General features: G+C 36.2%; 1 protein-coding gene across 1 annotated transcript; it reads right to left on the bottom strand.

The window, feature by feature from the left end:
- Positions 1-8,282: 8,282 nt before the first annotated feature.
- LOC114529513 (phospholipase A2 'basic'-like) lies at positions 8,283-10,683 on the bottom strand. Its single transcript, XM_028551334.1, has 4 exons — positions 10,484-10,683; positions 9,320-9,503; positions 8,716-8,825; positions 8,283-8,518 (listed from the first exon to the last, which is right to left on the bottom strand). The coding sequence occupies exons 1-4, from the start codon at positions 10,665-10,667 to the stop codon at positions 8,391-8,393; spliced, it is 606 nt and encodes a 201-aa protein (XP_028407135.1). The 5' UTR covers positions 10,668-10,683; the 3' UTR covers positions 8,283-8,390.
- Between the last annotated feature and the right edge of the window lie 307 nt (positions 10,684-10,990).

The following is a 10,990-nucleotide window of genomic DNA, read 5'->3' as shown; positions in this document are numbered from 1 at the left end:
AAATAAGCTATACATCTTCGTAATTTTAAAGCTTAAACGAAAAAATGGCTAAAAATCCTGTGATTATTAATTAATAACCAAATTCTACTTTTGAATGATTGAACACAGTTGAATGCGTGTGAAGCCGAATCCGCGGCTAACTTTACAGTGGTGTTTTTGCAGCAACTTTTCTTTGTATTTGATGGGAAAAGCCTAGTAGTCAAAGTTATAAGGCATGTATTTTACGTGCATTGGCATATCAATTGAAAATTTTAGTGGAGACACAAATATCCACCCGATGAGAGGTGAAAGTACTTGAAATCTAATCCTCTGGAAAATTATGGTAGAGATGATTGATTTCCTAAGCGTTTTTTTACTGGGAGGTATTAATTAAGACTAAGTCATTTTAGTCGATAAAAACGTAAACAATATTTGCCGCTAGTGTTTTGTTGATTTTGAAGCAGATGAAAATGTGTACCACAAAACATACGATCGAATACATAACTGCGATAAAGAACTCGTCTTTTCGAGACGACGCTGCATGAGTCGTAAAACAATCAAATTTCTAGAAAACGGAACAACATGATATATCAGTAACAACCGAAGCTCCAAACCAATATGATCTTTTATGGACATTACAAGCACTCTCTCACCATATTACTAGACCAAATGATCCTTCGCGCTGCTTATATTCAAGTTTGCTATGTAATTTGATTCTTCGAGACGAGACATGACAAACGCCAACCACCAAGAAAACATTTCATGCACTCACCAATATATCTTTGCAATTACTACTAGAAACGTCCTCCCAAGATGTTTGCGCTTTTACATAGGAGAAACTTGAAGAGTATTTAGAGCAAGTAAGACACCACATCAAATTCGAAACTGCTTGGCCTTTGGCTTTGCTGGAACTGACCGAAATGTAGTAACGATGTTGTGCATACAGCTTTAATAAAATCGCGTACTTGCTGATCCCGAAGACTCTCCGGTATAACCTTAATCTCACGGGTGTCGAAATATAGAGGTAAAATGGAAAAATGCGATAGAAAGAAAATGTTAAACAATGATACAAAAACGTGGGTGTCATGTTCCCGTTTTTCTATTAATCTACCACCTATATTGATCGAAAATCATTAAGAAGGACAAGAGGCTGATGAATCATCATTATACACTTAGCATTATCTGAGTAATGAAGGAAAGGTATATAAGTTGCATATGGCAAGTATTCAGAAGCTGAAAATTATCTTATAAATAATTCTTTTGAATAATTTCTGAAAACTTTCATTTCAAATTCTTTTGCTTGATTTTAGTGTGTTACAGAATTTGTTGAAAAAAACGATGTTAAAAGTACCATGTCAAGGTAAGGGATTGTACATATTTGTTATATTTGAGTAATTTAAAGCAGAGTTGTAATATTTTTTATATATAAACCTCATCTTTATGGATTTCAAAGGAGAATTGCAAATGAGATCTTTTTTGTTTTTACCCTGAAAAATTATCGTTTTTAGGCGATATCTGGAAACTTTGGTGGTCTCTAGATAAAAGAAGATGAAGTTTTTATTGTATAGAATACTTTGCAATTCTTTATCTAACACAAAAATCAGTTATAAATATGTATTAATTATATCCCTGACCTTGATATAGGCACTTTAATTCAACGAAATAGTTCACGATTAGAATGGACTACACGCAGTAAATGTCAAATTAAACGACATAAAGATGAAAGGTCAGCTGAAACGTCTGCTGAAACGACAATAGGATTATATAAAAAATAGAACATACTAAAAATGCTTGGCAAGTAATGCTGCCATACAAACATGTTGGTGTTCAGTTAAAAAACAGGCGGGGTAACATTGTTTAATTGACAAGGACAAACCTACGAGAAAAATTCTGGGTACGAGGTTGGCAAAGAACCCGGTTGCAAAGCAAGACAGTTCAAACTTTCCCTGTTTGTTGTATGAATGCAGGTTATTCTCCTATTGAAGTTATATATTGAAATTAACTTGCATGTTTTCTGTGAATAAACGATAGTCATACTCACACTATACACTCACGACGAGTTCACATGGAACCAGACCAATTTGGAACCGTGCTCGAATTCGCCTGGCTCAGGCGGTCACATGGTAAAAATGGATGAAATTTTGACCGGTTCTACGTGTTCATGCCAGACGAATTCAAGCACGGTACCAAATTCGTCCGATCCCAAAGGATGTGGATGTAATTGCCAAAATACCTTTCTGTGGAAGTAGCAGTTTGAAAGATGTCAAACATGCATTCAATTTTTTGAACTTTCACAATGTCCGGATAAATAAATAAATAAGATACACAGACAATCTTTTGTCTGTTTTAATTGATAAGAGTTATATTAAAAACTGCGTAACTACTGACACGATTTACTGTCTACGTGAATCATTAATCCATTGATGAAAAGTGTATTTCCTGATCTTTAGCGGCATTTTAAACGGTAGAGTATGAATACTGTGTTGTATGTTGATAATACCCTCTTGAAACATCGAGCTGCTATCTGGTCACAATAACAGAGTCTTGTGGCACAATGGTTTTTGTGAAATGGTGCTGCAAGAACATAATTTATGTGGTTTATGTGGAAGTTGATCGACTATAATGCATGCGTCCTGAAATTTTTGTTTAGTTTATTTGATTTTCTCATAATTGATGAGCGGATTCCCCCTAACAGGTTACTGCTCAATTAATATTTTATACAAGGGAACATTGTACTCACGGCAATCCGAACATTTGAAGAACCTATAAAATGTATTATACCAAGCTTGTCGCCTACAGATACGCTTCCCTACAAGGTTCGCATAGCAGGAGTCGTGGAATTGACAGCATCTTCACGGCATGGTGTGGATCGGAAAGAAAGGTGAAATTGCATTAAAAGCGTCATACTTACACGTTATTATCAACGTAAAATAGTATGCCTGCAGGCTGCTACAAAAGAACATCGACGTTTTCCTTCGTTCAAAGTCAGTTTTTTAAAGAAATTTTCTCTTGTGTTCGGCAACCAACAAAAATAATGCATTATTAGAAAACCGTTTGATATTATTCCCCTTACCTATCTGTTTCATCAACTGGTGTTGTTCCAGATCGTCCTATGCCACAAAAGCAACCATAGCTGATGTACGCCCAAAAAGATTTTCCTGTTTCACACTCTATCATGCTGCGAAAATTGGAAATCCCCAGGCCAACCATACCGCCCAGTGATTTTTTTACTGTAAAATTTGAAAAATTAGTGTATTGGTTATGATATATCATCGTAAGCAAATAAAGCAATCGTAATTAAGTAAAGGGGAAAAACTGAAAAAAAGGGAAAAATTTCAGCCGAATTCATATTGGAGACGGTACTCGTCAGATTAAGACAAGAAAATCGTCCGATGTAAATCAGTGGTCACAGCCGAGTTTCTCGTCCGAATTCTCTCGTCTGACTTTCCTGTTTAAACTGAATCATGTCTAGACAAGAAACTCGTCTTAATTTCAAATGATAACGGACGTTTTTCTAGAAGGGACTTTTTTCCGGGGGAGAGCACATCCTCTAGGGCACTTTTGGGAGTATATAATACATTTATATACCTTCACTTTGAAGATTTAAATGTACTTTTTTAGTTTCCGGAGATCATTATACACGCTGTCCCAAGATGCCTAGGTTTTTTACTGAGCTAGCCTTCTCAAAAACCAGAGTTATAGGTTATCGATCCAAAACAAGCAAGAGGCCTGTTACGAGTTACGCGAGAACGAGGCTAGTCAGGTTTTCTGGTGTCAAAATTTTTATATTTCTAAATTTTGACTGTAAAAACTTTGTTTTTGTGTACCTTGCAACAGGTCCAGCGAAAAAGTAGGAAAATAAACAGACTTTAAATTCAGAAGAGAAAATCTGACTAGTCTCGTTTTCGCGTAACTCGAAACAGGCCTCTTGCTCTTTTTCGAATAGGTAGTATAATAATTGATTACGTAGAGTAAATTAAAATGCACATCAAGTGCAACAGCACATCAAGTGCAACAACATGTTTGCATTGCCGCCTTATATTTACAGGCTTAATCATCAAGCATGCAGTTTGACTTTTCCTACTAAATTCTTATTTTAACAATTATTGATAAACAACATATACGCATACAGCAAAATTACTTTTTCATACATAAACAGTCATGTACGGATTTTCTAGAGGGTGTCCCAAAGTTTGAAAGTCCGTCTTTGTAAACTGGTGTTTAAATTTATTTCTGAAATTACTAATCTATTCCCATGCACTGAAGCGAACAGATAGACATATAGGGGTTCCTTGAAAATTGTTATAGTGGCTCTGAAAGGGGAAACGCTGAAGATCAGTTACATTTACATTTGTTAAAGTCGGCAAAATCCTTGTGGGGTATCACGCCAACTATAAATTAAAAATACTAGCTAGATAAATATACACTAAAACTATGGTATAAATTGTTCAATTAAAGTAAACTATTTTTATAAATGTCAACAGATTTAGCAGTGACAGTGTCATGCAGATATGGTAATTTATTCCATTCACTTATTGTCCTTTGTTCTGTCTATACACTTGTCATGCATGCTACTGCATGTTTTATACGGTTTGATAAGAAAAAAAAGTAGTCATTCTCATTTCCGTTTCAGCATACAGGGTTGGATAAGAAAAAAAGTAGTCATTCTTAATTCCGTTTAAGCACACAGGGTTGGATAAAAAAAGTAATCATTCTTATTTCCGTTTCAGCACACAATCCGGGAAGGCTTTTCCTGTAAAAAAATCAGTAAACACTACATAGTCAGTAAAGTCTAGTATACAAAGCAAATTATTAATATTATATAGGTGTATAAATTGTTGGAAAACAATATCGAAAACATGGCTTAGAACTATACTTTATAACATGCAGTGAAACTGTGAGTGTCAAAGATGTACCGATGTGACACTCCTACTGTTTCAATGATATATCTGAAAGGTCTGCTGAAACGGTAATTGGATTACCAGGGTACAAAATTCATCCGGTCCCGCGTGGGCAGTTTATGCATGTCCTTAAGCCGTGCTGTGCGATTAATTATTTATACAGTGTAAAGAGGACTATGTCTATGATAGGTGAGGTGAATGATATTAGTTTTATCGACGAAGGACGGTATCGCGATTGTCACGAGTGGGAGCAAACTAAGGAACAATTGTGACATTGTTCCGAGGGGGGTTAAACTGATCTATCATCGAGCCTCTCATGTGATATCATCGAGTCGCTTTTTACCACATACTTTTAGCTCTAATCAGGCTTCAAATATGGCACATATTTGAGGAAAATTATAGCCTTTAAATAATCCTTTTGGATTATCACAAATAATCCTTTTGGTCATTAATTTATATATACGTGCTGTATTTCGTTTTAGACAGTAATCAGCATATAAAGATTATTTATCATTTTAAATGCATATGAAGTAATACAAATTTAGGGATTTTAGGCATTCTGATTCGCTTTGTCTGAAAAATGGTAAAAATTTAATGATTGTTGTAAATGGCGTCTTTTCGAATTAGTACGTTAATTAAATTTCCTTGCCAAGTTTTATTAGCTCGTGCATGTACGCGAAAAAATTGATAAGTTTTTTTTGACAAGGAGCCTCAGTTGTTCAAAAACTATAGTCATGTCAGCTTTTCAACAAGGGAAAATGCTCGTGTGTACGGCCGTCAAGGAAACTTGACAAGGAATTGCGCAGCATAGGGAACAAGGCAACAATCTTCGAGCCAATCGAGCGTGTTTTTGAAGTTTTTCAATTTCTGTTTGTTTTGATATTCCGGCGGTCATATACTCATTTTATCATGGCTCATATTATCGTAAAATATACTCATGTTATCGTAAAATATACTACTGTGTCTTGATTTACAGTTGACACTAAGTCAAATTTATGACGTTATGAAACACAAAGTCGCGTTAGGATCGATTCTCAGTCCAAAAAGAAGAGCGGGAGATATCTCTCAAGGGCCTATGAGTATCGGTATGAGCATACGTACTGTTTCGATCGGGCTTTTTGACGCTGGACGTGTATACTTTCTCCAGCGGTGGCCTAGCCAGCATCGATAATTTTTTTTTGGGAGGGGCACATATTCAAATATTCATGTTTAATAACAGACTGTAAAGGCAATCGATCTCGGCAAAAAGAATTGATCACGCACAACATGAATATCTGAATATGCCCCCCCCTCCAATTATCAATACTAGCTCAGTGAGCTCTACATATATTTGCAGCAAGAACTTTTGGTGCAAAAAGTGAAGCGGAAGTCTTAAGTTCTTACTCCAGATATATATAGAGCTCACTGTGCCGGCTACGCACCTGGTCGTCAGGTAATACGTGAGGAATGTTGAGTGCTGGAAAAATTTTCCTATATCTCATGCAAATACACAGCACAATGGATGCACCGACGTTTGTGAGTCTTCAACGAGATGTCGATGTCAATAATCATGGCATTGTTTTAACACAACAGCATGTTGCACTTTATGATGGCGCAATTTACACTCGTCATGCTCATGTCGGCGGTATATTTACTTCAAACGATCAACAAACCTATCTTGCATTATCCCCAAAGGCCCGGGACCTGGGTTCAAAGATGTGGGTGTATAAGATACCTTTCTGCGGAAGTAGCGGTCTAAAAGATGTCTAGCACGCATTTAATTTTTTTAACTTTCATAATATACGGATAAATAAATAAATAAAATACACTGATAATCTTTCCATTGATAAAACTATTGCCAGTCAGTGGCGTAACAACAGGGTGTCAAGTGTCGGGGGGCGTCGAGCTTCAGGGGCCTTCGATAAAAATTATTATAAAAAATTGATACCACATTTATGAAAAATATAATTACTATCCACGGACATAGTAAAGGCAGCCTATTAATACAGTATTATGTTATTATGAATTAATCTCAGCATATAGTAATATAGATTTGATCTCTATTCAAATATGCAAGCGAAGATTGCTTTGCGTAGACGCAAGTCGTTATATATTCAATAAACCTTTAATAATAATTCAGCCAATTTTAGTGCAGCAAAGGGGGGCCCTCGGCGGTTGCGTTACACCAAATTAAACGGTCAAATTGAATTGAAATATCTGCTGAAAGATCTGCTGAAAGATCTGTTGAAATGTCTGCTGAAACGACATGATTATATAAAAAATAGAACAATCTATAAAAAAGCTGAAAATGCTTGTCAATTATTTACATGCAATATTGGCAAATGAATACTGGCAAAGCATGTTGGACAAAGGATGATGAATCAACTTGTACCCATGATTTTTTCTCGTAGGAAAAGAATCTGGTTGCAAAGCAAGACACTTTCCTTTTTGTTTCGTTAACAGTATGATGGCATGGTTATTCTGCTATTGGAGTGATATATATATACATGCATTACATGCAGCCACTTCAGTGGCATAGTTCCCAATATCTGAATGTATTATAAATGTACAATTAGACAACATAAGAGTTAGTGAAAGGCCTGCTGAAACGGTAATAGCATTATATTAACGTTGTATAAACAAGGTCAGACAAAAGACCAGTGGAGGCAAATCCGCAACTTGTATTTTTAACTCTGTGAATTAGCAATATGCACAGCCCCGTTTGACTACACTCAGACCAAGTTCACATGGGACCGGAAAAATTTGGAACCGGGCTCGAATTCGTCCAGTTCAGGAGGTGTGCACATGGGCTATGGAACAGGGCTATAGAAGGTGGCTGAAGTGCAGGTATCGCGATTGTCACGAGTGAGGGGGAACGAAGGAACAATTGTGCATGGCATATTGTTCAGAGGGCGATAAACTGGTAGCGAGACTCTCATGCCCCTACCCCACCCCTAATTATCAATGCTGGCAACGCTACTGTTCCTCAGGTAACACTTGAGGAGTTTTCATTGTTATGCTGAGTGCTGAAAAATTTTCCTTTCTCAGATACATCACAATGGATGCTCTGACGTGCATGTGTTGACGGAATGTCGATGTTACACTAACATAAGTCATAGACATAAGAGATTTTTCATGGCATTTTGATGTAACAGCATGTTGCACCTTATGATGATGCAATTTACACTCGGGATGTTCTTGTATTAACTTAAAGCGATCAACAAACTTATCATGCATTTTCCCCAAAGGCCTGGGCTCAAGGATGTGGGTGCAGGTAATTGGTTGATCAGCATCATGCATGGTTGTCAAAATACCTTTCTGTGGAAGTAGCGGTTTCAAAGATCTCAAGCACGAATTCAATTTTTTGAACTTTCATATTGTCCGGATAAATAAATAAAAAAGACAATCTTTCGTTTGCTTGATAAGAGGTATATTTAATTAAAACTATACGTATAACTACTGACATACACGGTTTACTGTCTACGTGAATTATTAATCCATTGGCATTGATGAAAAGTATATTTCCTGATCTTAGCAGAACCCTCTTGAACGGTAGCCTTTGAATCCACTGTTGTATGTTGATAATGCTCGCTTGAAACATCGAGCTGCTGCCTGGTCACATTGACAGAGTCTTTTGCCACAATTAATGTTAAACCTCGCTACAATCAGAGGAACATAATTTATTATATGCACAGATCGAATATTGTGGATGTGCGGTTTATATGGAAGTTGATCGACTAATGCGTTCTAAAAGTTTAGTTTAGCGGTTTATTCGAGTTCTCAACATAATTGATGAGTGGATTTCCTAACAGGCTACTGCTCAAAATAAATTTTATAAAAAGGAATTTGTACTCACAGCATTCAGAGCAACGGTAGCGGATATATGGTGTATACCACCAAGCATTTTTCCAACAGACACCACTCCTTTCAAGGTTTTCATAGCAGCGGTCGTGGTCTTTGCAGCATCTTCATGTGTGCATGGTGTGGAAAAAGAGACGAAATTGCATTAAAAGCATCATACTTAGTATCATACTTATGTTTTTCATACGCGCGTATGCGCACGTAAGAGTTGAAACCCTTATGATATCATCATATTCGACTGAAAAACTATAAACGAATAAATCGATAGAATTTAGTTTTCCGCATAATTTAGTATGCACTTGTTAACCCATTCGTTAAATTATAACAATTTGGAAGCAAAAATCAGCCCTTTATATTATCAACACAACATGCATGCCTGGTACAAACAAGCATCCATGTTTTCCTTCATTCAAAGTTTATTCAGTCCAGCGTGAAGGCAATTTTCTCTGCCAATTTTTCGTGTACAAATGAACAATTAAAGTTTGCTTGTTTTACTGTAATCACGAGCTAGTGAAAAAATTTGCCAAGTAAATTTGAGTTTGCTGTAGAACTATTTGTATATGTGCAGGGCTGTAATAATGAATATTACCCCTTATTACCTGTCTGTGGCATCAACTGGTGTCCCACTTCCTCCTTTGCCACACCAGCAACCATAGCCGTTGTACGACCATGGAAATTTTCTTGTTTCACACATAATCATTTTGCCAAACTGCACAAGGGCTAAGCGATTTACATAGAATAACCCTAGGCGTACGGCGGGGTAAACCTGCGGTGATTTTTTTTCTGTAAAATTTGAAAAATTAGTAAATGGGTTACGATACATCATCATAAGCAAATAAAGCAATCGAAATATTAAGTGAGGGGAAATACTGAAAAACAGGCAGTTTTCTATAATTCACTGAATAAGTTTTTTTCAGTGCGTCAAAACAAAAGGTCTACTGGTCTAGCTATATAGCCCTTTTTCGAAGGCAAATTCGAACAGTATATCAGTATAATTACAAACGTTTTTCAAATTCCCAAAGCTCCAAAGGCAAATGTAGCACATTAATTTTTTAACATTAGCCCCCTTCTTCTGGGGCCGGTTGTTCGAGAGGCGTTTAGCTTAAACGGTGGATAACTTCAAAATGGAAAACAAAATTATCAATTTATTGAACAACTGCATGAGCTGAAATATTTCGCTGTAAATAGTTTAATTGTCAACGAAAGTATATTTAATGCATAGGATGCAGGTTCAGTCATTCACAAGATGTATGAGAGTATTTTTAAACTTTGGCTTTTCCGCCGTTTAAGCAAAACGCCTTTCGAACAACCGGCCCCTGGCTTCATTTGAAATATATCGTCATTGAAATATATCGCCAGTACAAATATATTGAAGTAGAATATATAGTTTCATATATATTTTTTATATTCAAGTATTCTTGAGGTAAAAGACATATTGCCATTTCTACAAATGTTTTCTTGCATACTTTACTTTCGCCTAAAGCGGGAAACCTGTGTTTTGACGCCTTATAAAAGGCTACCTTATATATATGCTACATGTGTGTACGAGCTTAGTTTAGTTTAGTTTAGTTTAATAGGATTTGTCACTAAATTACATTACAATATGATAATGTGTAAGCAACAGGAGAAGAAACAGGATAAAATCCCAATTGATATCATCTCCTTGCATGCAGACCTATATAGCGCAAACCTATATAGCTGTGGCCAAAACAAGCTCTACCCTGCATGTATATAGCTACAACATCGTGTTTAAATCATCGTACCCCTTTTATTTGCAGCAGCGTTTGCAGCCAAGAGAAATGATCCAATGATCAACAACAGAAATGCGATTGTCTTCATTCTCAGTCTTGATTCTTCTGGTTTTGCCTTTATCTTGAGCCTTCTTGATTCTTTCGGTCTTGATTGAGTCTTCTCGAAGGATCGACTGTCTATGCACTTGCATGTCATGCTATCGCATGTTTTATACGGTGGTATAAGAAAAAAATTCAGTCATCCTCATCCGTTTCAGCACACGCGGTATCACATTTGTCACGAGTGAGAGGGAACGCGATAAAACTGATATCATCGAATTAACCTCTTATGTGATAACTCGCTCTTTACCAGATACTTTTAGCTCTAATCAGGCTTCAAATATGGCACATATATATATTGAGAGGAAAATTAGCTTTTTAACAATCCTTTTGATTACATGCAGTAGCTTTCATATTCTTTTACCTGATATATATATATATATATATATATATATATATATATATATATATATATATATA

The sequence above is a fragment of the Dendronephthya gigantea genome, unplaced genomic scaffold, assembly GCF_004324835.1.
Source record: "Dendronephthya gigantea isolate DGI-Jeju-01 unplaced genomic scaffold, DenGig_1.0 000001F, whole genome shotgun sequence".
Lineage (NCBI taxonomy): Eukaryota > Metazoa > Cnidaria > Anthozoa > Malacalcyonacea > Nephtheidae > Dendronephthya > Dendronephthya gigantea.
Note: the sequence above shows the minus strand (reverse complement) of the source record. Positions and strands in the feature narration are given on the sequence as shown.